Source organism: Betta splendens, chromosome 5 (assembly GCF_900634795.4).
Source record: "Betta splendens chromosome 5, fBetSpl5.4, whole genome shotgun sequence".
NCBI lineage: Eukaryota > Metazoa > Chordata > Actinopteri > Anabantiformes > Osphronemidae > Betta > Betta splendens.
The window spans coordinates 12,829,651-12,857,200 of NC_040885.2; the positions used below are offsets into that span (position 1 = coordinate 12,829,651).

A 27,550-nucleotide genomic window follows, 5' to 3' on the forward strand; every position below is an offset into this window, starting at 1 on the left:
CAGCCAAAGGTGGAGCTACAGCCACCACCCAAACAACCAGGCGTCCACACCTGAGATTCACCACGTAATGCACGGCTTTGTGTATTAGCGTATAAGCGTTAAACAGGGAACGAGGGTGGGGTCAAACGGTACCGGCTTACAGTGATAAGCTGAACCTAAGCTTGTAACTTTGTAATCAATGATAAGGATTAATGTGTATCAAAGAGAAGAAAGAGAGCCCGGCTGCTTTTATCTGAGGTTGCTAAGATTACAGGAGCAAAGGACGAGTGAGAGAGAGAGAGAGAGAGAGAGAGCAGGGAGAGGAGGCGAGAGACACTAAAACAGGGACGAGAGCAGGGAGAGGAGGCGAGAAAGCGACGGGGACAAAGTGAGATAATTATTATCATAGAGGTAGTTTTGGAAGGTCAATATTTGAGATTCTCCTCAGCCGTCTCTCTGAAGCGTAACCCTCCCGACTCTCCTCCACGAGCTCCTCTCTCCACCGCTGCCTCCGGGCAGGCTGCTATCTTCCCATCCTCCTCCGGCCGTTGCTTCGCCGCTCCTTTCTTCCCTGTCACTCTTCCAGGAGGAGACGCCGGCGTCCCGTCCCCCCCGGACGCCGCCCGGGCCGCGGCCGGCGCCGATAGCTTCTCGAACACATGACGAATTAAATGGGCGATAAACAAACAAACACGGGAGCCACCTGTCAGTCAGCGCAGAAACAAGGTAACCGGGCATCAAACCACATCTCGCAGCCCCTACTTCACGGGCCTGTAAGGAAAAACACCTGCCAATCACCAGGAGTGTTAGGTCATTATGTTGTGACAGGTTATAACGGGCTGACAGAGTTATGACAGCCCGTCAGAGCTCCAGACAGTGGGGCAGAAAGCAGGGATGAGGAAGAGGAGGGGGATGAGGACGAAGATGTAGGTGAGCAGAGTTTGACAGTCTGAAGTCGAAACTGCGCCCGATGGCTGGAACGCGTATGATAAGTTCACTAGTGGAGACTCAGCAATGAAGGCGCTGTCACACAGTGGTAAACATGTCTGTGTGCCAGCGTTTGTTGGGTGGTACAGATATTAAATGCTATTTTTTTCCATTTGCAAAATATAATTAAGTTGATCAGTGAAAAGCCTGAATATCGCTTCTTTGTGTACGCTACATAAATAAAGACTCAAGTGGTCTCTGGCAGCAGCGTTGTTGACTGTGGTGCTTTTACTTTGCTGGATCATTAATTTAATTTCTTGTACAAATGCTGAGCGGCAGAAGCAGTAGAGTCGGCCTCACCGGCGCAACTAAAGGGGACAGAAACGTCTCCGGAAAGTCACCAGAAGCGCAGGGTTGTCAGTGCAGGCGCCCTGTGGGGAGCCTGACATGTGCAGCACGCCTTTAAAACAGCGCCAGAGGGGAGCCTCCGGGAATCCTCCTCCGCAAAGCTGCTCTAACGCCAATAACAGCCCGTCCTCTCTCCGCGTAACCGGCGCCGCGGCCGCTGCGACGGGGCGGCGGCCGCCTCTGAACGGCTCCCGCTTAAGAGACAAAACACAACAGAAGAGAAGTGACAGTGCGGCGGGAATGAATGCAAACTTGGGAGGAATGGACGGGGAGAGAGAGTAATTCAATCTGCAGCCACCTCCTCCACTCAGCCAAGGAGAACTGAGCTGATGGGAGGGCGCGGGGTGGGGTGGGGTGGGGGGCGGTGGGGGGGGGGGGGGGGGGGGGGGGGGGCAAGGGCCGAGGCGTGCGATGCCTTTCTGCCCGGGCAGGACGAGGGTGGCAGGCGCGCAGATAAGCCGAGGCCAAGCGAAGATTAACTGCTTGCTCTGATGGAGGAGCGAAATAACGGCCTCTGCGCCGGAGCGTCCTTCCACCGCGGGGGGAAGAGCGCTGGCGCACGTCCACCATGAGGGGAATTTTTAAGCAGCGTCCTCCTGCGCACAACAGGAGCCTCTCATATCCTTCTAATACCTGTCCGACACAGTCAAACGTTTTTATTTCCTGCGGTCGCGCGCTCCGGCGGGAGCAGCGGCGGCGCCGGCCGCCGGCTCCTCTGAGGTTCGGCCCAATTGTCTGAGCTCATCCAGCTGCGGTGGTGTTACGAGATGCCAAGGAGTGCAGAGGTCCACTGAAGCTGATCTGTGGGAGTCGCCGACATCAGTGCAGCCACAGTTACAGTTACACTGTGTTGTATCTCTATCTGGCAACAATGCGGCAAATTCTCTTCATTCCTAAAGAACTAAATTGTTGAAATGAACTGGTTCCATCAAACCAATTAGTCCTCATGTTTACTAAAAGTAAAATAATTCAAAAAGTTGCCTTTTGCAAATCACATTTTTACACCACTGTTTGTTAAAGAAGCACTTTCTATAACTAGGGAACAGAAAACGACAATTATTTGGATCTTGTGCATCCATGTGTTGATACTAATGTGAGGTGAGAAGTCAGCGAGCTCACGCTCAAAAGCGCGCTGAAACATCAGAACATCAAATCAAATGTGTTAATTGTGAGGAGGAAATGGCTTTGTTCACAGCAAATGTTTATCCTCCTGAGTCAACACACACACGATTCATTATTGTGAATACAATTCATACAGTACATGGGTTCAATTGGCATTAAACCCTATCAAAAATGCCTTATTTGTCTGATCATTCAAGATCTAATACGTTCAGGAAAGATTTAGATTTCCATAACCGTGGCTTTAATATGCAGAGTCCTGTACAGTATGTGGGAAGAACAACACGCTGAGTAAACTGTGTTCTCTGGATGGGTTCTGTGTCAGGCACCAACAGCTGCAGCACCTCTCAGGGCACGAGCCTGTTATTTGCCCTGTCTGCTCCGCAAGACCTAAAAAATAGCGACTCGGCCGAGCAAACAGCAGCTTTGCAGGTCAGAGGCAGGTTACGGACGTCAGCGCTGAGAATATTGACCTCACCGCCAACATGTACTTGACCCGCGAGCTCCAAACAGCCTGCGCCTCATGATCAGGTTAAATGTGCTGTAAACAACGCAGGAACAGCGCAGAATAGGAACCCACGTTTGCAACGTGAATGTGCAGCGTCATTACAGCAGCACCAGGCGAGCTTTAAAGTAAGATTCAATAATAAATGATTCCGACGCGTCTGTATCCACAAAGCTTTGCACGTCAGGGGACCGTTTTGCTGCACGGCCTCTGTGCTGATGACACAGATAGGAGGGAGATGTCTGATAAGCACGGGGATAAAGGCGCCGCAGAGGTGCAGGGATTTGGTAAAGTCGGGTGGAGCCTGGGTGGATTTGACCCGCTTAGAACTGTGACCCGTGACGACCCACACACTGGCCGCTTTATTAGGTACGAGAATGAATTCTACGTGTACAAGGTTATATTACTTTAAAGGAAATACATGTAGTATACACTAATACGTAGACGTTCCTAATAAAGTGGTCAGCGAGTGGTTTTTAAGATACAAAACTAGGAGAAGCCAATTTACACAAAATAGCAATTCAACATATATTTTCCTTTTGATCTTCTTTCATAAAATGATCTTTTTCAATTATGCCCTCTAGAAAAGACAACCACAAACAAGAACGCAGTCTTGCAATGCAACGTTGTAGCACAACCATCCCCAATTCAAGTGTTTCTCTCTTTCTTCCTGCTCTCTGCAGACACAGAATCACACATGGGAGGCTAAGAGTGTATGTTTTATGCATTTATGCTTGGCGCGGCCTGGAGAGATGGCTGCATAAACGCACAAAGCAGTCATTTCTATTCATTTGTCTCTCGCTGACGGGGAAATGAAGGCGTGAAGCAGATGCCGCTGCTACGTGAACAAGTTGCTTAAACATAGAAAGCATTTTCTCCTTTCATAAAGACTGGAGAAAAAAAAAGTTGGATAATTAGACGCTGAATCCAGCCCAACTTCCTGCCTGGAACACACATTGTCAATCAAATGAATGATTTTGTGCGTGGCAGGAACATGGCGGAAAATATAAATATTCTGCCGTATGCTGACATTTGTTTGGAAGAAAAAAAAGAGCAAAGCAGAGAGTTCGGATGGAGCTGAAAATGGTACATTCAGAGCTCAAACAACACAACGTGTGCGTATCGAAGATGTGAAGCGAGGTGCTGGAGGCGGCGCTGCCACGAAGCAGATCAGATTCTGACATTTTGTCTAATGTAAAATGTTGCCAGGGAACAGCGGGTGGGATGTTGTGACCTTTATCGGCGAGTGACCCGGTCCAACGACACGACAATCTGCAGTGACCTGCGTGTTGGTTACACCTGCTCTTAGCTCTGTCTGACCAACAGGTTTATATTCACACAAAAACAGCAGCTGAGCTTGTTAGTCATAACGACCCCAAAGTCTGATTCTGTGTGTGTGTGTGTGTGCGTGCGTGCGTGCGTGTGTGTGTGCGCGCATGTGTGGGGGGGGGCAGTGTGAGCCGGAGGCCTGTGACGCATCTTCGTGCTATCGCGGGCGTGGCACGGGTGACTTGTCCGCTGAAGGTTAAACAGGTTGGTGCTCGGGTAAGTTCTCCCAGGACTCGCGGGTTCTTCAGCCGCGCGTCGAGCGAGAGACGTGCATCTACTCGGGCGCGCGCGTGTAAAGGTAACGGCTTCGCTGCAGGTTGTAACAGATGGTCGCTAATGGAAGTTCATAGATCTGAATGACAGGGGCAAGTGGATGGGGGTGGGGGTGGTGTGTGTGTGTGTGGGGGGGGTCTCGCCTGCGTGTGCACAGTCATCTGCTGGAGTTGAACGCTTCATGTCACTGTATATAACAATACAAATGTTGGGATTATCACACACTAGCTGTGCTTGTATTGCAGTATAGTAGCAGTGCTCTACTGTATATATAAATATGAGTTTAAGGATGCTTTGTTAATAAATGCAGTCATCATCCTTTGTTCTACTTTCTATACATCATTGTGCTGAGAACAAAGCGGAGGAAGTTCAGGAACATGCTATATGTTATTGCTAATCAGTTCACTGCTAGTTTAGAAGTTTTCACGTCTATTTTTATCCAAGTAGAGCTCGGCCTACTTACCCTGTTCTTCCCTGATGGGACCTGAGACTTATAGCTGCCTCTCCAAAGGCCTACAGGAAATGGAAAACCAAATTACTTTGTTAAAGTCTCCTATTTAATTTCGTTTTTCCCCGTTCTTGTGTTGAGCCGGTGGGAGCCGGCGTTGGAGCGCCTTCACCGAAACGCAGACGCAGAGTGCTGGATGTTAAAGTTCTGACTGGTGATTGGGCTCATTAGTTAGTGAAACCATCTGACCTCCCCACAGCAGCGCTCACACATACTCATTATGAAGCCCTTGTAATTGATTAAGTTCCCTAAATGAACACAGGCGATACTGAAGGGTGCTCGCTATTAGCGCGTGGCGTGCTGTGCCTCACGGAGGTTAATAGTTAGTGAGTGGATGCGCTTTGAATGCTTTGACGAGAGCAGAGTCGGGTTTAATTATTAACGAGGATGAAGTATATATGTACATATACTTCTATTTAGTCAATGCAGACCTCAATAGGGAGAAATTAAAGAAAAACAACATACATAGAGACAAAGGGCCACAGGAGGTGAAGGAGCTGAGGAGGACTGATGGGTTCATCACATGAGGCTGCTTATAGAAGAACACAGCGCTGACTAACTGGCCACTGGCTGTGTCGGAATCAGATGCACATCAGACAAAGGACAGCTTTACTTTGCTAATCCTCCAGCTCTAGTACACGCCACCACTGAGGGCCAATCCAGATCCAAGTGACAGCGCTCGCTGCTCGCAACAGTTTCACAGCCACGTTAAAGCCAAGGCCCAGTTTTCAGGGACGGCGGCCCCGTAAAAGTCTGAGGACTAAATTTAGAGGTTATAAATTAGTTATTTGTGCCGGATGCTTGTTCAATTAATGTCGGTCTCAGTGGCGCCTGAGATCCGGCTGCGATGACGACTCCGAACTTCAACCACGCGCTTCAAGGATGTAGTTAAAGCCCAAATGTTGGACATATGAAACTGATGACGCCTTGCTGCTGTTTGCGTTGGACGGCCATTAACAAATAAGTGAGGGAAGTAAGGCTTATGATTACCATAAAGAAGAACGGGGCCCTGCCTTTTCATTAATCATCAGAATATCTGATAATCAAAGCTGCTTTTTTTCTAGTCAAGTCAAAACACTGGTTTGGTGTGTAATCATATGCATTAGAGCAAGGACTGTTTCCCCTCTTTTTTTCCAGCGGGAACTCAAGGAGTCGTCGCTTCATAGCAGCCTGTCACAGTGTGTCACGGCCCTGTCTGGGGGGTTGGAGCAATACATTAAAGGTAATGTTCCCTCCCCGGTCCCCAAACCGGAATGCAAATGGTCATGGAAGCTCGTTGATATCTCACAAATGTGGTGCAGAGAGTCAGACAGTCGTCGCACGCTAGTTGATGGATGACGGAAGTGGTGGTAGAAGATACAAGTAAGTGCATGTTTCACCAGTCAGCGTCGACTCGAGTTGCCTTCGTTTCAGCTAAATGAAGTGATGTGACTGTCACTTGTTAGCGCTGCCGGTGTAAAGGTGAGCTCAGTGTCACCGTGTTGGGATCAACACGTGCACGCCAACATGGCCTCCGGCGCACGCTGCCTGCGCCCGCGTCCCGGTGAATTATTAATGGATGCGACGCGATGACAGATGACCCCCCCCCCCCCCCCCCATCCCTGACCCGGCCGCGTCGCCTTGGTTTCCATGGTCAGGAGGAGACGGGGGCCGCGCGGCGTGATTGATTAATTCTGTCAAGCGCACGTCTGCCGTCCCCGCGCGGCGTCCGGCCCCGGTCTCCTGCGATCTCTCACAATCACGATCAGCACGAGCGCGGGCGTCACGGAGCATCTGCGTCATCCGCGGAGCAGCCGCGCCACCATCCTGTTGAGTTCCCTCTGAATTCCCCCTCCAATCAAGCAGCCGCACCCGTCACGTCCCCCCTCATCAACCGACGGCCAACGCCGGCTCCGTTCAACGCCGGCTCTCGGCTACGTGGACTCTACACGTACAGAATCCTCCTGCACATCTGCCTGTCGCTACGTGACACACAAACCTCGGACCGGATCATCTCCACTCACGGCTCCATCGTCTCAATTTCCGGAATGGAGACGATCTCCTCTCAACACTAACAACTCTTTTCTTGTCATTGGTACCGCTGCTCATTTCCTTAGCTGCATCTTGTAAAAACATTTAACTAAGCCCGGTCCTTTTACATCTGACCCTAGAACCATTTCAGTAATGGGCCCAGTGCTGGGCGTGTATCCGTCAAGCAGCGAGCAGCCCAGAGGCTATAGTGAGTGCTATTGGAATAGTATTGAGATCTGTGTAATTGGATTAGAGCAACCTTAGCTCCCTCTCTATTCCACCAGTCCCCTCTGTGAAATCAGAACTTAAGAGCTCTGACAATGCTTGTGTTGCCGTGCAGCCGCTGATGGGAACGTAACATGATCTCCGCCTGTAGCCCGCGGCCCCGTCCTCCCTCCGCGGGAGCGGTGGGAACGTCCCGGCAGCGGCCTGAGTGACAGCTCGGCGCCGGGCTCTGACTTGACAGCGCGCCGCTCGCGGCGCCGGGGCCCCGACTGATCTCGGGCCTCCGTGGTCATCACAGCACCGGACGCACTCGGATGCGCCTGCGACCGCGCCTGTTGGGCTTCGCGCACATGACAGCTTACACGGGCGGCCGCGTTCTCTCCGGTGCTCCGGGTTAAAAGGCCTGTCAGGCAGAAACTCTTGTAGCATCGCTCAGGTGTGAGCCGGGCGCCGCGATAACAGCGGCACAATGACGCCGCCGCTGCACAAAGGAGCACATGCGTGTGCAGATGTGGTCCTCACAGAACCCTGATGCTGACGGCTTTAACATCTCAACCAATACAAGAAACCAATACAAGGCACAGGGGGGAAATGTAAACATTCACCCAGTGGAGTTTGCAAAACCAGGATGAAAGCAACTAAATGTGTATTTTCTCATTAGTAATATGAGCATGAATTAGTGAGAATCACCCCGAGCACAGAAATAAATAATAATAAATGACTCATGTCTAACACCTGAGCACAAACTCACATCACCCCCGTCTGACATTAACAGGGCAAAATGTAAAAGCTGTCAATACGGCAGCGAGTGGAGGCGGAGACCTCCTTATCTACAGGCTGCATTAAGACACGGCTTTAAACTTCCCCCGTGTGAATAATCAGTCGGCGTCTGCCTTCGGTGTCACATTTCGACCGGGAGACGCACGAGCCGCCTAATGACACAGCACCTCGTTACCTGTTTTCTGGAGGTTTGCATGCGATGATGACATAATGACTCCCTATTTCTTTGCATTGCTCATTCCCTTCTCGCACTTTTTTCTCATCCAGCCATTTCCCTTCCCCGCTTTCGCCTTGTGATTTTCTCTCTCTCCAAACTCTCGCTCTGCCCCAAACCAACCCCCCCCCCCGCTCGGCTCCCGCCCCTGCTCCCTCTCTCATTCCCTCCCGCTTGCTGCCCATTTTTAAATCTATGAATTTCTGAACATCATTTTCTTGATTTTTCCACACCCCAGGGAGACATTCTCATTCCAGCCCTTCTCTTTTTTCACCTCATTTCCTCCCTCCTGAGTGAATCTCCCCGACAGGATGTAAGGTGACTGTGTGGCCCCCGGGGGCTAGTGTGGAGAGGTGGCGTGTAGCGTGCATGTGTGTGTGTGTGTTGGATGCAGGGCCGTCGCCCCTCCCTCAAAAGAACAGTGGTGCAGGGTCGATGCCACACACACAACCATGGAGACGTCCTGCACAGCAACGCCGTCCTCCCATTCAGGATCAAGCTGTAGAATTAACTCTGCCTTGGGAGATTTCTGCTCCTCATCCCACCAGACCTCATGCTTAAAGGACGTTCACTTCTGTCTCTTCACAAGTTTTCAGCTGTGTTAAAAATGCCTGTACTTTTGCCTTGAGCGACTATATTCGCGTAGATCTAAAGCACTGAGATATATATAAACATATAGATGAGAATGCATCAGTGTTTAGTGTCTGCGAATGTGTGAGAGGCTATAATTTCTGCACTGTATGAAAAAGATTAAAGTGTGTATTTGTGGGTGGAGATGATGAATCACCAGACAGATTGAAAAGGACTGTCTCAGCCATTGAGGAGAAATTTGCTTTAAATAGCAATAAATACAAATTCTAATCAGGTAATTTAGATTTATAAGCTGTCAACGCGTCTTGTAATTTGATAGAGATGATTGGAACATAGCTTACTCACGCTCAGACAGACTTTAAAAGAGCTGAATGTCAAACGGTTCTGGTGCAGGACGTAAAAGCCCAACAACAACTCTAGCTGGTGTTGCATGGAGTCAAATAAGGATAAAATGCCCTGTCTTAAAAAAAGACTGTGTATATATAGTGTATACTGTACTGAAGCAACAACGCCGCTCTCCTCCTCAAAGGGGTTTGAGATTTCCCACAGCAAAATCAGTGAGTAATTACAAGACTGTCTGGGCATCACAGTAATTAGATCCAAAAATGCAGGACACATGAATGATAACCTCTGAAATAACCCTTCATCTACCAGACTACACAAACTGTCTGTCAGAACAAATCCCTCGGCAGCAGTGCTGAGCAAGAAAAACATATCACCTCCCTCCTCAACACTGACAAAATGTAAACAGCTTAAAGCTGATGATGGAGCCTGAGCATCTTCAGAACAGCACGGGTGGTGGGGAGCAGCGGGCGACGGACGGCAGAGGGCTGAGGTCCGACCACAGACGGACCCAAAGGGGGGACGTGCGGCTCTGCCCCGACGCCCGGCGTCGGGCAGCCGCAGGGTCGCAGTGAAACGAAAGCAGCGGTGAAACGAAGGCATGCGCGCGTGACGTCGTGCACGAACCTCCAGCGCTTTCCGTTTGCTGTTGAGCAGCTTGGAGATGTCCCGGGCCACTCGCTCCACCAGGTCCTTGGGGTTGTTCCTCTTGATTTCGAACTGGCTCTTCTTCTCGTTATAAATCTGCGGACGGAGAGCACAGGGGTCAGAGGTCAGAGGTCACCGGCGGTTCAAATGAAGGCGCCGCCTGTCGTTACGGCCGTGAGCCACCGGCGCTGGAGCAGAATTAAACACAGAACAGAACGTTAATGGCAGAGCACTTAGCTAGCCAGCTGCAGCCTGCCAGGCAGGCAGGATCAAATTAAATAAACACCAACTCCAGCAGATCCTCTCTGCTGGGAGAACACCTTGTAGCTCCACAATGTTAACTCCGTTGGAACTAAGACAAACAGCTTTATTTACAGTTCGGTGACAGCGCGTCTGCGGCTTAATCCAACAGGTTACTGAAGGCTGTCGTACACCCAACGTGGCAGAAAAAGGGCCGTAATCCTTTACGTTGAGTCAAAATGGGAATTACAGCGTTTTCAAAGCAACATATCGAGCACTTGTACCCGGCATTACAGAGAATTAAACTAGGTAAAACCCATTAGACAGACGCAGACTTTGCAAACCTCAGAAAACAAGTGAAGGGAATGGATTTTAGATGCCACGAGGGACGGGACGTTTGGAAAGGAGAGGCTTCCAGAGACGGAACGACAGATGCTTGGACCACTGACAGAGGAAGGTACTTGGTAGATTAGTCGGCTCCCCCCGGAAGAACTGTGAAGGCTGACTCAGCAGCCAGGCGTCTGTATAGGATCTGTCTACAACAGAGCACCACCCGAGGGATTACCACTTATCCTGCTGCCCTAAGACACAGCGAGACCCACTTTCACACCATAAAACCATTTTGTACAGTTCTCCAGAAGGAAACCCAGCAAAAGCCTTTTGTTGGTGAATATTTTAAAGCAATTAGAGGCTTTTTAAACCTTAAAAACGGAGCCTGAATGCAGCATTTACTCCGGATGCGTGTCTAGCTGAATTGGCTTTGCTTTCAGGTACCAGAAACTATGTCACACATAGTTGAGATTCATTATTGAAACAAGACTGAAAACCACCCTTTTAAATGATTAAAACTGAAACACTGCGTGTGTGAGATTGATAGGACGCTATTAGAGAAGCAAAACACTGGCGACCGTACAGTATGTTGTGGAGCTGAAAACTGGGCCCGGGGCCAGAAGCAGTCTCCTCCACTGGCGCACGAGCTCGGACAATGCCAACCAAGCACTCTGGTGAGCTTTAAGGACCCTGCTCAGTCATACTTTACACTACTTCTCAGGAAAAATGGGTTAAAATCTGCATCTTTTACACTGCAACAGAGAAAAATCAGAAAACGCAGCTTTCAGACAAGAAAAGTCACACAAAATGATTCATTATGGCTCAGATGAGGCTAAGACCAATAAACACGTGTGCATTTGCATACGTGCGTGCGTACGCACACACACACACACACACACACACACACACACACACACACACACACACACACACACACACACACACACACACACACACACACACACACACGCACTCTGTCAAGGTGGAAGAAGCCATTAAGGGAATCGTATTAAACCATAAAACAAGAGTGGCGTTTTCTCCGCTCCATTGACAGACTACAAACCCCTGACTCCTCATAGCAATGCGTTTTTCAAGTCGATTTAAAAACCATGTCAAATTTGTTTTTAAATCAATATTCATTCCCTTAATGTGTGGTAGTGCTTTCTGGCTCTGCCTCTCGTTGGAAGATTCATGACAGTCTCTGGTACATTACAGGCAGAGCCTCTCTGCTCTGAGCCCAGAAACAAAACAAAAAACAGAGACAGATCAATAAGGCTCACATGGCTTCAGGGCTGCTCTTTTTTGGTGATAGAACTCAGTAAAGTCTGTTTTGCTTTGTTTTTTAAATTAATATCAACCCCTTAGTGTGTTTTCAATGGGAAATTCTGTAACCTGCACAACAGTATTTCTCCTAAAGGATCCCTCTTTAAAACATACAAAAGGTTCCATGTTCAGTGGCTGCTACTATATTATCCATTAGTCCAACATTAGTCACCAACAGGTGACGTCTGCATTTTCCACAACAACAGCAGCAGCAGCAGCAGCAGTCCAGATGACAGATGTGTGTCACACACCTGGGCCGATTTGAGACGTCTCCCCAGGATTGACAGGACTGTGTTCTACCCTCCTACAGAACACTCTGTCCCCTTCTCCACTGACCTACGTCTGCTGTGTATTACAAGCTGCCACATCAACAGCACCAGTAGCAGTTTCCCCAGCTCTGCGTGTGCGATGTTTGCCTGAGGAAACCCCATTTATCCGTTTTATCACTCTACATGGGCTAATAAAAACACAAAAGAGAGACAAATAGAGATAGATGCTCCTGGGGGGGCTCGTCTCTCTGACAGGTTGGTCATTACAAGCACCTGTAATGGGCAGATGACGACCCCGTCCACTCTCAGAGAAGACTGAGCTGTGCTGTCAACCACACGAAGCTCAGGCGAGGAAGAAACAGGCGGTGAGTGAGCATCACGCTGCAGGAGCACCGGGTGCCGACAGACAGCACATGGTAATGCTGGCCGCGATAGGCCCGAGGAGCTTTAAATCCCCTTTAGCGAGAAGTTGGAGATGAGTGACCGTCAGCCCTGTAGGACCCGAAGCACATCAGCCTGACTCAAATTATATTTGAGGGCTTTAGAACTTGACTTTCTCAAATATTACGAGGCGGATACAGGAGGAAACCCGGCACTGGTGCTGGGACGGATAGTGTTTAAGGAAAAGAAATTCATGATGCTGCTTGATAATGACGAACAAAAGAGATTTGTAAACAAAAGATCTGATAACTCCAACCACACGAACACGCTTCTTGATCTGAGAGTAGATTATGTAAAATTAACTAGTCAGTGATGTGCAAAAAACCTACAGCCCGGAACCACTGGAGATCATGTGGTAGCGTACTTAAAACCAGAAGCAGTGTAGTGGAAAACATATGCAAACATTTAGTCCAGGAAAGTACTCATCTCTATTAAATTAGTGCCAAAAACAAATGCATGCTGAAAACAACATGCATTTGTATTAAAAAGGAAAAGTAGTCACTTGTGCCAGTGTTACACTACATAATATCATAACTGTTGGATTGAGCATTGAAGCAGTATTTTAATGATGGAATTGGTGGAGCAGAAGAAGAACATTTACCCAGATGCATCCAGTCTCCAATATTATACGTGGCAAATACCCACTAATTTACCCGTTTGAAAATATGTTGATGCTTCCACTAAGCGCCTTTGGGCATATTTTAGCCCTATTTACATATTACAAATCAGCTGTGAAACGCAGTTTATTAATAAAAAACTAAGGCTCAAAATAGAACAAAAAAATGAATGTGACTGATTTGTGCCGCCCATCCTTTTTTTTTGTAAAGAGGAATGCTAATTCGCGGATTCGAAAGGCTGTGGAGCACATTAGCAGCGTTAATCAGTTACCCAGTTGGCTCCGGGCTACGGCGCCTGGACGGCTTCCTGCGGAGGCCTGTCATTCTCGCTGGGGGGTGTGGGGGGGGTGGCATCGCAGAGCACCCCTCACGGCCAATCAAGCCTTCTGCCGCCCGGCGCTAGCGCAGGACACAACGCAAGCAACTACGCCAGTTGCCGCCAATATGCTGTGTCTGGCAGGCGGAGAGGGAGCCATGCAAATGTGCACGTGCGCAAGCTCCCGCCGCCCTCGCTAGCGTCACACGCGCTAACGCGCTCATCATTAGCTGCGGCGCCGCCGCCGTGCCAAGCTCCGAGTGTCACTGTAAACACACAGATGGGAAGACAGAGGGTGGCGAGACTTCAGAAAATGACTGTTAAAAAGTGGTATGCAGATTCAGCTGGCTCCCAGCCCTCATCAAAGAAGGCTACTGCTTTGCAAGTCAATCCCCCCCCCCACCCCCCCCGCGCATCACTTACGCCGTGAAAAACTTGTTAAAACTGCATAAAATTTCAATAGCAACTCGTTTTTTACGTCAAGACGCGAGGAAATCCATACAGCACGAATGAATGAGAAAGAGTCGGCACAAAGAGTTTTTAGCAGCGCCGGTATTCGGCGCTAGCCGCGGCGTTATTGTCCCTTAGAGGACTGCTTATCTGTCTGTGGGGTCAGTCACAATAGGCCGAGTCTGGCTGCCGCGGCGCCGAAGATGACAAAGACAGATGCGGCGTCATTAAGGAATATTAGCGGGCTCCGCCGAGCAGGCCCGGCTTCCACGGGCCCCGGGAAGAGTTCAATACGGCAGGAACACGCGGCGGAGCTCAATAAGACGCAGCGCAGCAGAAGCCTCTCCTAGTTCAAAAGGACTGGAAGGATCCGGAGAAGTCTGGTGGGAGCGGAAACACTGACTGGCACTGGCAAGTCGGCGTCTCAGGGCCAGCGAGAGCGAGAAGAAAGGGAGACAAATGAGCATGTCGGTAGCAAACAGCAGGTACACAGCTAATCTGCCGCCTTGATGGCTACCACGGATTAGCACCAGCAAAACAAAGCAGCGCTCTCATTAGGTTGTGCCGGATAAACAGATCTACGTGAGGTAAAAAAGGATTTCTGGAGGCATTTACCATACCTTCCAACATACTGTAGGACTGGATGGCGTTTCTCTATTTACCAGATAACGATTCACTTCCTAAAGGTCACGCTTCACTCCCGAGGTCGAGAGCTGCCTAATTAAAAGGGGCTTCAAGTGACAAACATCCGTTGTGTCCTGTTTCTTAACGCCCGGCGCCACAACGCTGCTCCTGTATGCTATTAGCGTTTAGCATATCGCCAGCGGCTCGGCCCCACCTTATATTGGATTCAGAGAGGTTCACGCTCCAGTAGACGCACCAGCGTCACCTGAGATAGCTTTTTTTTTGGCTCTTTGAAAAGGCGCCGTCCTGCCTCCAGACTCTGTTTTCAGCTGACTCATTGCGCTAATATCCGCTTAATTATCCGCAGCTACGAAATTCGCCGGTGCAGCTTGTCATTTCAGTCCAGGCAAAATTAATGGATGCCGGCGTGAAATTAAAAACCTGCTTTTTGTGAGTTCCGTCTGAAATCAAGGACATTGTTTTGAAAATCATAGCCGATTGCGTCTGCATTGTCCCAGTAAATAGCATCCAGCGTTGCAGCTACTGTATAAGGGGGGACTTAGCAAACAGTCAACGGCTCGTCACATTACTGTGCCAGTAGGCGACAAACTAGTCAATTAATGTAATTAATCTGTTAATTGTAAAATGGTAGCTGTTTATAATGGGAGATATTTAATGACAGGCCGTTGGTTCTGTAGATCACTCAGTCAGAGTCGGAGCAGGCGGCATCTCAGAACCAGAAGCTGGACTGAACGTTGAGCCCCGGGGGGAGAATGTGAGAGTGTGAGAAACAGGAAGATCACAAGCGCACGGTGAGCTTGGATTGACTTCTGTCACACCGTCACAGCGATCGCGTGGCGAAACAAACAAAGAAACGCACACAGCGAACAAGCGGCCCACAGAGACGGGATTCGGAATCGACTCAGCCTTGTCTAATCTCCACAATGCAACAGCGTATTCACCTGCGGGTTCCGTGCATTATCATTCAAATGTCACCCGCGTATTTAAACTTGCTGTCCTCACTGCTTCACTGCGTCTTATCAACTTGGCGAGTGATACATTTGTAATCGTCTTCAGCGTTTGTCACATTTTCTGCCTTTCAAAGGCCTGCGAAGGCTTTAATTTCCCCGACAACTCAGTGTCATAACGGAGCCATTATTGTAGTTTATCAGGCCTGTAAAGCTGACCTTAAACGGCGCTTTGGAGCAGACGTCGCACACAAAGGCGCCCGTAGCAGCGTGTGCGCCGGGCGCTGCCGGGCCGGGCCGCAGGCGGCGCTAACCGCCGCTAACCGCCGCTAACCGGCAGAGCGACGCCCGGACGGACAGATGGAGCCACGGTCGGGTTTATTCCTATCTGTTAATTAGCTCTGTCAGCATTAACCGAGGGTCACGCGGAAGCGCCGCGTGTGATGGGGTGTTTAGCGGGACTCGGACTATCAAACTGCAGGAGTCGGGAGACGGGAAGCGTGGGCCTCCCCCCTCCCCTCCCCCCCTCCTCCCTCAGTCAGGGTATTTGTCTTTCAGACAGAGATAAACTGCTGCCTTTTTATTAACTTGCTGATGTTAGGGAATTGTTTTTTTTCCCATTCTTTAGGTTTTCTCAAATAGACATCCGCAAAAATACCCCCCCCCCCCCCCCTTATAATTCCTCCCTTCACTACTGCTCTGATTGTCTCGACACTCTGTGCCCACTCTCCATCTCCATCCTGGACTCAGTGCTGCGTGCAGCTCTGCCGCTGCCTCCATATTGTCTCCGACAGGAGCTGCTGTGCAAAGAACTGCGTGCAATCAACCAAATTCCATCATGAGCTGATGGGTGTGCATCTGTGTGCAGGCGTGGGCGCGGGCGCTGTGGTCTCCATTTGTAAACGTCATGGTACGTGCATGAATTAGCGTGTGTGTGAGTGGGCTGTAGGGGTCCTCCTGCTGAAGACGCTCAGCCCCAGGGGGTTTCCATCTCCTCCACTTCCTCCTCATTTGACTAATTACTGCGCCACTGAAGAAGCCTGGCACCTGTCCATCAGGAAAACAGGGCCCAGCTCGGTTCAGTCTATTGATCCGGACGCAAGCTTAACACATGCTACTGTCTGTCCCCGATCATTTTTTTAATTCATGACCGAGCTGAACATGATTATTAGCTTAGTGTCTCAAAATCATCCCGTACATCGAAGCGAAGCCATCGCTCTCGGTTCATTATGTTGTTTTAAATAATCAAACTCCAATTGTATTATTTTTGGTTTCACAGTTCACTGATCACGATGATGTTGTCTGAAGTCCTCTCTGCCAGAAAGTACAGGCACCGCTGCTCATTCACGCCATCTGTCTGTTCTCCTCTGCAGCTCACATCGTCTCAACATTTTTTACACAGATGCTTAATCTGTCCCGCGTGTATTAACGGCTGCTGCCTGCACACATCTCTCTCTTCTTAGCCAAGACGTAACAACTTGATTTTAACCCTAACGTGTGTGTGGGGTATTTTTTTTCTAGCAGATCTATTTCTGCATCCTTGGCGTTAAGGCTGCTCTGTAAAGTCTGCAAATTAAGATGAGTCATCGCGATCATCTGCCTCTTCCTGCTGAGCTATATCCATGAACGTGGCCTGGATAATAACCTGAGCTCGAGCCACAGACTTGTAGGAGCTCTGATTTGGTGAAGAGGCTGCATAGGAGCATCAGAGCAGCAGAGGTGGTAGAAGCAAACCAGATAGCAGTGTTTATGTTCACGTGTTAGAGTAAATTCCGTTTATTACAAACGTCCAACGAATGCTACGTTTTTCAAACTTCTGACAAAAAGCAAAAAACGGCCTCATTGAAATTGATCGTTTTCATCTGCCTTTTCAAGAACCAGTTATGATCGTGCTTTTGTTCAAAGAAACTGACTCTATTATCGCAGGAGCAAAACCGAACAACCGACGCCAAGATTAATGTTCAATCAACCACATCTTGATTTTTGAAAACTTTGCCAGGAACACGGAATTATCTCATCTATTTGATGTCACTTCATGTTGTACATTTAAAGACGAGCTGCAAATGATTAAACGGGAGATCAGTAAACTTGTAGAGATTAAGATTTTCTTTTTTTTTTTTTTGAGGGAACACATCCATGAAGATGTTGGCTTTGAAGTGGTTCACGTGTGGTTTGTAATGTGTTGGCGGGCGAGTGCAGTCTTGTGTTGGACCGACACACACCTGAGTGACAGTTGCTACGACGGCTATTTTGTTCTGGCCCACTTATCTCTGCATTACCACGGGCGGAACAGAGCAGAGAAGGAGGAATCCAAAGACAATTTAAACTCACTGTACAGATTAAGTTCCACACCTCCCAGACTGAATATTTAACCCTCTTGCCTTTCGATAAGCGATAGCGGGGATTTTCACTGACTCAGGAACTCAATTTCACCCCCGCTCAGAGCTGAGGCCGCGGAATGGTCCCGTAGCCTCGCCCTCGGTGATGCTGCCGCCTCCTCCCGAGCGTCTGACGCTAACGGTGGCTATCTGCTGGCCCTGATAGAGAGGGGCTCCATGCTAAGTCATTACACACAGAGCACAGGCTAATTACACACAGACAGGACCCCTTGTAACCTGCCAACAGGGTCACTGCTCTTAGAAGTGACGGCATTAAAGCCAGGGCTACACACACCCCAGTTAGGAGATAAGGGATGGTAGGAGCCTTTGTGTGGGCCGAGCAGTGACCTCCACGACCTTCCATATCTGTGCCCGCTGAGCGACGCCCCTCTCATCTCCAGGCGCTGCAGCACAAGGCCCTCGGCCCCGAACGGGTTTGCGGTCGCACCACAGTGGACGAGCTCTCAGCTCCTCCATATTGAACATCACAGGGCCGCTTTTACAGCATGCCAATTCCTGCCAAACTGGCTGTTTCCATGGAAACGTAGCACTTAATGACCGATAAAAGAGAACAACCTGGGAAAAAAAAGAAAGGGGGGGGGGGGGGGGGGGGGGGGCTGACAGAGAGAGATGGAGAGAGAAAGACGGAGATCTTGTGGAACAAAAGAAGCAATTTAGTATCGGAGGACAGCGTGAAGCCTGATTATGTCGTCAGTGTAAATGATCATTAATTTCCCTCTGTCCAGCTGGGCCAGATTAATGCCTGCCCGCTCTCCCACGGAAAGAGAGCCGGGGCTTAACCGTTTCACTGGGTCCCCCTGAAGCTGCAAACACGGCCTCAGGAAAAGGCCGAGTCCGGACCACACGACGTGCAGAAGACGTATCAAAGTCAAAACAAACACCTCAGCATCAGATTCTGTTATTTTTCCCCACATTGTTCATTCCAAGGACAAACATCCACGTCGGGCTCATTGTGTTCCATCAGCGTGAAGGCTTTAAGGTATCGCCACAAGATCAAATGTGTAAATAAATCTATCTGCGTTTTCCGCGCCTTCGGGGAAATCGGACTCGCTGTGAACACACGATTAACATAACGAGTTTAAATCACGTTACTAGTTCATTTTCTGCATTGTTCTGAAGGTGATGGTAAAAGTTGGCTCTTGTTCTATTCAAGCTTGCTGCCGAGCGGGGCCACAAAAGTCTGGACTCCCCGGGGTAAAAACAATGGATGTGCTGGTTGTCTTATCTTAAAACGATCAGTTACATTTATATTAATATTTGTCATGATGAGAGGATTAGTGTAGACAACACAATCAAACACTGTTCGTACGTCCTCCAGGCCAGCGGTGAGTTCAAACATCTCACTCGCTGGTTTCCACCCAACTGGGTCCGATCCCTCACGTCAGAACCCATCGCGCCGCTCCACTGCTGAAAGCTCCGCGCTTCAATCCCCTCGGCGCGCTGATCTGATTACTCATAACGCCGGCAATTATACGTCCATTAAACCTGCGAGTAAAATGGGGATCAACGAGTGTCACGTGGATCAGGTTGATTTCTGAAAACACCCACGACCTCTGCGAGAGACGAGAGCCGTAACTGACAGTCAGTTGACCAAGAGTATTTGTTTATTTGTTAATATGGGGCTGAATAAACCAGTATAAACCAGTATAAACCAAACTCCACAAACCTCATGCCCCATCAGCTGTTTCAAGCCTTTCCGTCTACTTCTACGTGGATTTTTCTGCATGTTCGTATTTATGTATGTGTCAAACCAGTAGAAGCACATTACTGACACCTACTGAGCAGGAGTGTGCAGTCATAGAAACGTCAGTGTGTGTGTGTGTGTGTGTGTGTGTGTGTGTGTGTGTGTGTGTGTGTGTGTGTGTGTGTGTGTGTACCTCTTTTATGCAGTTTGTGATTCATTTAGTTTTATTTTATTTATTTTCATTTGCCAAACCTTGGTCATAAACTGTTTAATGTTCTGTGAGTCCGTTACATCTGTGTTCAGTTGGAGGATCCAACCCATATTGATTTTATGAAATGCAGAATTTTACACACAGCAGTTGCTGTTTTCCAGTAAAACTGGAACACACTGAGGATGCTCGGTCCCATTACCGGCCGTTTTTTCACCAACGGTGATTCGACAGGTGCACGGAATGAAATGAATTACGTTTGAATTCATCTCTGCGACAGTTTCTGGTCCCGCCAGTGTCAACGTGCTACCAGTGCACTGGATCAGAATGAAGGCATTTACTATCAGCTCCCCTACTTCAACATTATGAAATGGCTGCTGTGAGAGATCCCTGTCCAAAAGGAAAAACAGATGAAAGAGGAAATCTCTCCTTCTCACAGTGACGCCGTCAGTGTCCGCTGATGGGCCTCACGCTCCGCAAAAGGCACATAAGTGAGCGCTCCACTCAGTCTGTTCAGGTAAAAGGCCAACAACCAAACACATAAATCACCTATTGTGTTTCACCAACAACAGCCGGAGCCGCGTCGGCACGAGCACACGAGAGGGCGTCTTTGTGTTGGCGACGGTTAAAATTAGCAGGAGGAGTGGGGCAAATAACCATGACAAAACACTTGCTACTAGAGCACTTACAGCAAAGTGCGTGTGTGTGCGTGGGTGAGGCAACGCGGGAGGATGAGGTGAGGTCTCAGCGGATTATTGAACACCCTCTAAAGGAGACAATGAGAGGAGAGGCCGGATTTATGAAATATGAATGTGTTTACTGAGTAGCTGTCATGGTGGCGGACTGACAGGAAGCACGCGGCGCGGGCGCCGAGCGCCTTGGACGTCTGCACACGCCGCTCCAATCAGCACACAACTCACCGCAATCACAATCACCCGCGCAAATTATCATCATCGCGCTCTTCGTCGCCATTCCCGTCCTCACCATCGTCGCCCGTTCATCTACATCATCGCCTGCATCGCGCCACGGCAGGAAATTGAAGTTGGCCCGATCAATAAATACAATATAAAATTAAATTGGCTGCCAAGATGAGGTGAAAATGTGAAAATGAGTGTTGCAGGCAAAGGGAGAAGCAGACGAAACAATCAAAAACACACGGCAAACGTGGCGGAAGACACACACGCTTTGATGTGTGTGTGTGTGTGTGTGTGTGTGTGTGTGTGTGTGTGTGTGTGTGTGTGTGTGTGTGTGTGTGTGTGTGTGTGTGTGTGTGTGTGTGTGTGTGACCATTTCTGCAGCGTCTCATCAAGGAGAAAGGCAGCTGACTTTTGCAACAGGGCTGGAATGGAAACACAACTGACCCGCTTCAACGAGGAGAGCCGCGGCCACGCCTTCAATAGAGACAGAGCACGTCCACCGCAGCCGCACTGACACGCGGCGCCGCCACCTGCAAACACCCCGGTGCATCTGCCTCTTTTGAAGTTTTATCTCCTCTGAGTGTAGGATGGTGATTCGGTGCGTGGCAACACTCCATCTGTTCATTTCAATATGAATGGCCATGTAAGTTTGGTGTGGCTGGAGAAGCCGAGATGTGAAATTGCGGCTGGCATGCGGAGCGGCCCGACACGCGGGGTTAATTCAACCCGCCTTTGATGTCTGTGTGTGTGTGAAATGAGCTGGTGGTCCAGAGTTCACACACACACGCGGCCGCGCCGCCGCGGACTCGAGCGGGCGCCGGCGCAGGCGCCGGCGCGGCCGCGTGGATCGGAGCGCGCCGCGAGCGCCTCGGCCCACATCACACACTGTATGGCCTCCAAAATAGCACAGGAAGCTCAACTTGACTGTGTCAGTGAGTCGAAAATCCATTGCACTCTTCAGGGTTTAACTCCTAAGCGTTCCCAAACATTCACTCACACGGCATCCACATCTGCACCACAATGGAGGCTAAGCTGCCTGTAGGCAAAGACACACTGGCGGCTTAGACGCACAATACCTATGTAACGCACAAGCTGCAGCTGCACAGCCACGACACAAGAAAAACACCTCCTGTAAAAACACTTTTAATGTAATTGATTAGGTTTTTACCAGTTGCAGACCTGAATCAAATATTTATTCTTGGAAACGCTTCCATTAATAATTCCCCCAGGTTCACGTTCCATAATGTGCAGCAACTGCATCCGTTTAGCTTGAATCCAGTTGGACCGAGTTGATTCGAGGATTCAGGCTGAGTGACACTGATTACAGTGTTGGCGCTAACTTAAATAGCGATGGGCTCATGTGATTTCACCACACAGATGTGAGAGACGCCGTCACGTGGCAAACGCAGCAGGTTCATGTGCATGAAGACAGAAGAGACGTGCAGGAATATGATGAGCGCTGTGATTAGCGTGCAGGCAGATTTAGTTTGTGATGTTGGAAATGTTTCACCTTTACTGTGAGACACAAAGCTGCATGTAATCATGCTCTCTTTGTTTGGCTCAGGTGTTTCACGACGTCCTGAGCTGCATCTTTGTTTCCTACCAGCCTTCAATTATAGGAATCGTTCAGCTTTTGATTTTCTAACAGTGACAATATTTCTGCTTATATACATCGTGTTACAAAACACGCGTTGTGATCAAGCAGCAAATCTACTTTTCATTGTGTTTGTTTTAAAAAAATGTATAAATTCAATTTCAATTCCACTTTTACTACAGACACAAACTCACACACATACATTTGAAGCAATACATTCCACAATTCAGCATTCATTTTCAACCAGTGATTCAACAGAGCAGATGGAAATCTAGTGATTTAACCCAATAAAACTATTCACATGCTCCGTCAACACCCGCGTTCCCCAACAAACATTACAGCGTTTAGTCAAGGTCATAATATTATCCTGGATACTGAAGGAAAAACATTTGTTGTCACATAAAACAATGATTTTTGAATTTTACACTTAATTTGTAGAAAGAACACAAAAACAAGTACTCAGTAAGAAACTGTAGTTTTAAGTATTTAATTTGTTAATCATAATAGTTTGAAGGTCAAACTGCAAGTAATCATGTAACTCAAGCATCGTGCTCTGAAATTCAGACGAAGCTTACGACGTGTTGTTATATTAATTTCCACTTTTTTCCTTCACATTAACATTAAGGGTTCAATTAGAATCAAACTGTGTCACTGTTTTGTTGGACTTTAATTTACCTAGTTATTAAGTCATTTATATAAAATTCTGAGGCAATCATCCCAGATATCTGCTGCAAATGACCAGACCTGTGTAATGAAGGGTTAACGCTTTGACCCTGTACATCCTATTTACAGTAAATGTAAGCTTTCCATTAATAATAGACAAAGTAACTGAGGAGCGGGGCATGTGCTCTCTAATCACTCGTTTCCAGGGGCCGGGGTTCACATACGGTACTGTATAGGTTCGTGTTTGCAGATGCACACAGTGTAACGTGCAGCCATTGTAGCAGTGGAGCGCAAATCCTATGAAACCACAGAGCCCCGGGAAAAGGGCCAGAGGCAGAGATGGCAGCGAGTCCAGCTCGCAGCCGAAGGAGGGGGCGGATAGATTTCCAGATTTTATAGAGCGAGAAAGAGAACAAGGCAGAAGAAACAAAGTGAGCGACGATCTGCGAAAAAAGCCGAGCGTATGGCGCACTTGTGAAGAGCCCTCTCAGACGCCAGTAAAGAGTTATTACTGCCTACATGATCAAAAATTAAAACACTTCTCTAGGACTTCCACAGTAGTTGGAACGTTTGAGAACCACCCACCGGTGAGGCAAGCCAATTATAGCTATTCAGAAGTGTGACAAATCAATCACAGACTAGTGCAGGTGGAGGAGGAGGGGAAGAAGACGAGGACAAAACCTCCGAGAGTTCAGTGCACCCCGACTCTCACACAAACACAAACACCCATGAAAACTGTTTGCCTCACAATGGAAGTAAACGTCACACCTACTACTCCACACACAGAGCGGCGCTCCCTCTGCAATCGAATAAATAAAGTACTTCACACCTGGAATTTTCTAGGGCATCACGCCACTCTACATTACCACCGCAACCCACTCAGGGAACTGTACCCGTTTTTTTTCTCCCCGTCGAGCACAGACAGCACAGGCGACATGCGATGTGCTCCTGGAACATCAAACACGAGGCGAGCACGCACACACTTTGCAAATAATGCTGTGGAGAGATGGCGACAGGGAGAAAGGAAGTGCAGCGTAGGCAAAATAAAGCGCCTTCCTCTGACAGGCCGGAGCTTTAGCAGACCTCTAATCCTGTTTTGACACATAATGCTATATTGTCTTCTTTAAAAAGAGAAGCGCAGGAGCGTCTATTCTCCCTCGTGAAGAACACTAGTGGCACAAATGCATCGGCTTTGTCGCCGCTGAATTCATCAAGCAACAATTAGCAACACAAATACCGTACAGTTCCCAAATGTAAACCAGAGCTCGTCCCTCGGTGGGGCTCCGCAGAGCCAATCTGCTGATTCGCTGCACCAGTGATGCTGCGAAAGAAGGTTTTGTGATATGATGGGGGAAGATACATCAGCCAGTGCTCCTTCAAAGCCTGCGTTATTGATTCAGTCAGCTGGCTTTACCTGAGCACTGATCAGCTGAGACTCAAAAAAAAATAGATTTTGTAACACAGAATGTGAAATGTTGATTAATATAATAAATTAAGATTCAATTTCATATTAAAACTCATATTTTTGGATAATGTGCAGTGGTTGGATAGTAAAAAGCCATATTGGCAGTCAAGTTATAAAATAAAAAAAACCAAACACAATATGGAGACAGGGCACTGACACTATATAATCTGGTTCTACTTTTTCTGAACTGTCACATTTATATTGCAAAGCTATTTCAAGTAATTCCTTTTAACACCAACCCGGGGATATCTGCATGCAGGGCTGCACTGTGCAGATATATGCATTTTCCTTTATATAAAGACAGCCAACCAGTGCCAGGCCATCAAGCCGGGGAGCTGAGGAATCCTTGTAACCTTCCCCCGTGTCAGAAAACCAATAAGAAGGCAGAAAAATAAATAGCGTGCATTTGTGTGTCCACCCGTTCTCCGGTCGGTCCAGGTGAGCCCGAGGCTCGGAGCGATGGTGCCGACCGGCTCTCACGCTGCTTAACGTTCAGCCTGCCACTGGTTTTATGGGCCTCTAATGTCCACAGTCACGTTACCGTGCGATTTAGTTTGTCTTGTTGTGTTTGGGGTAAATACACAGTAATCGCTTAAGTTGGCACACAAACATAAAAAAAAGATACACAAGGGTGCCAAAGCGAATAAAGATCAGCTCACAGGCCGTGGCTAAGCTTTCATGACCCTGATGTTTAACTGTGCTTCCATTGGTGTAAACAAAACATGTGCCGCATGAAAATGTTATGTAATAATCATTAATAAATTAGTTGTCACCTCAGTACTTGTTGGTTGAAACACAGTGTGACGTCTATGTGAGACTCCACGTCCCTACGCTGCTTCTCTATGCAGAAATACAGTAATTTCTGAATGCAGCCAAGCTGGAGTATCATATCTGCACCATGTATCATGAAACATTAAAAGCTGAGCCCTGATCACATTTTCACATTTCTAAGTTCAGACAAAATTAAAATCTGCAATAAATTAAGTGTGTTTAGCTTCAATTAAACTTCAGGAGCAGCATATCAAGTGTTTCCAGCGCATATAATTATTTACAAATTGTTAAAGTGGCGACACCGACTTCTCCCGATGGAGGAAACAAGCGAGATATGAATTCATTATATTATGAAAAACAATTACAGGCAAAATGAGCAAAGTGGATGATGAAAGCATGGCTTAGTGCTGGAGTAAAAAATGCTTCTCTGGTCTGACATCGCTGCCTCTTCTGGAGAAACTTCGTTTTCACAGGAACTGACAAGATGGCACATTTGGCTGCTGCGCTAAAAAAAGACGTCAGGAAATTCTCATATCTGGTCTAATCTTAGCATAAATAAAAACATCAGTACGCGTCAGCCTCACAGCGACGGAGGGGGACCTGAGACGGAGCCGGAGCCGGGGAGCGAGGCCATGCCGGAGAGTATGTGGAAGCCTGTGGTATTTCACACAGCAGGTCAGATAACAGCGCTGCTGAGGTGGAGGCCAGGAGATGGAGGGGGAGAAGGGAGGAAAGCTCAGAGCTCTCTCTCTCCTTTAAAGGTAACCGTTGGTGGTGGGAGGAGGGACCTGGAATGTCGGCCCACGGACGTAAGCTTTAAGACGGAGAAACAAAAGGCACTCATCAGACCTCCCATCGCCACGGAGCTGCAGTTGACAGCAGCTCTGAAACGGGCGGTGAGGAGTTGGGAGTGGGAGCCAGTCCACCGGAGGCCGGGCCGCTTGAGGCGGATTATTGGAAATTCCTGCAGTCAGTACGTCCACCGGTGCACTTTACAGAGATGTCGGTTTGATGCCGAAGCTACGAGCAGCCGTGGTTTCCAGGAAGAAGACAAGAGGCGCAGACGCACAGCAGACGGTCTCACGTCATGAAAACACGCATGGGCTGATTAAATGGAACTGAAAGTGGAAGAGGGCTGCAGTCACACACACACACACACACACACACACACACACACACACACACACACACACACACACACACACACACACACACACACACACTGGAAGCACCAGAGGCAGGAAGGTCTGTGTCGAACTGAGATAAACCTGCATCCAGCATGTGGTCTGATGTCAGCACTGACCTCGCAGCACACACACACACACACACACACGCAAACACACACACACAGACACACACACGAGGCGGAAAGCGACGGGAAGGGAGCGCTGCGGTGCAGACGTATCGACCGGGCCGACGGCGGCGCGCGGCGCTCTCGGGTTTCCAGTCAGGGAGCGAGCAGGAGGCGAGGCCGCGTCGGGCAGCGCCGGCTCCACCGGCTGCACCCGGGGCTCCGGGAGCGGCCGCTGCTGAATTATTCACGCTGATTACACTCCTCTTAGTGGAATCAATTTGTGAGAGTTCGACATGTGTTGGACGGTATCACCGCTTAAAACGCTCGCTAATGCCAAACTGAGCAAACGGCCCGATGGCAAGTACGTTTACTCAAGGTCCTGATACTTTACACTGAAAACTACCTTCAGGCTAGTTTTTACAATACTACTAGTTACTGAGTAGTATAGTTATCTATGTACGTCCACCTGGGCTTCAGTTATGTATATATTAATAATGTTGCTGATAAACCATCAAATCAGTGTAATGACAGGAAGTGGGTGTTTGCTCACACATGCCTATTAACCATGTTCCCAAAAAGCCTAAGACGGGAGCGGAGCCGCGTCCGCCGCCGCCTCCAATCAGCGCGCGCTGTCACGCATCATCATCATGGCGTGCGGGATAATGAGCAGGGCAACCACTATAAACGGCCGACCGGCCCCTCCATCACTTCATCCATCTCAAGCAGCTTGACTCTAAATATACACGCGGCCGCCGCAGCCCGAGCATCCGTCTCGTTTTGTCAGGCCGCTCCTCTCTCTCTCTCTCTCTCTCTCTCTCTCTCGCTCGCTCTCTCTCTCTCTCGCTCTCTCTCTCGCTCGCTCTTAAAAACCCTCCTCCGCTCTAAAAGCCGCCCACCGTCCTTGTCTGTCGACGCTCCGCACTCCTCCGTCCGCAACTCCCAGCTCCTCCAAGGCATCACTCACCCCCTGTCTTCATCTCACCTTTCACTCCCCCGAGGACCAAACAGCGCCAGGACCGGACCTGGGCAGAACCTATCACAGCGTGGCTGCAGCTAATGAAGTATCTTCTTTTAGTTATTTTGGTTAAACTTGAAAAACACAAAGACGTTTTATTTCTT

The 27,550-nt window shown here is 48.8% G+C and overlaps 1 protein-coding gene across 4 annotated transcripts in view; it reads right to left on the reverse strand.

The window, feature by feature from the left end:
• The window catches only part of cacna2d2a (calcium channel, voltage-dependent, alpha 2/delta subunit 2a), a 95,225-nt gene that overhangs the window by 61,979 nt on the left and 5,696 nt on the right, over positions 1-27,550 (reverse strand). For all 4 annotated transcript variants that reach the window (XM_055509036.1, XM_029149702.3, XM_029149704.3 and 1 more), the window contains one exon: positions 9,838-9,954. In XM_055509036.1, the coding sequence (XP_055365011.1) occupies positions 9,838-9,954 (117 nt within the window). The remainder of the gene's footprint in view (positions 1-9,837; positions 9,955-27,550) is intronic.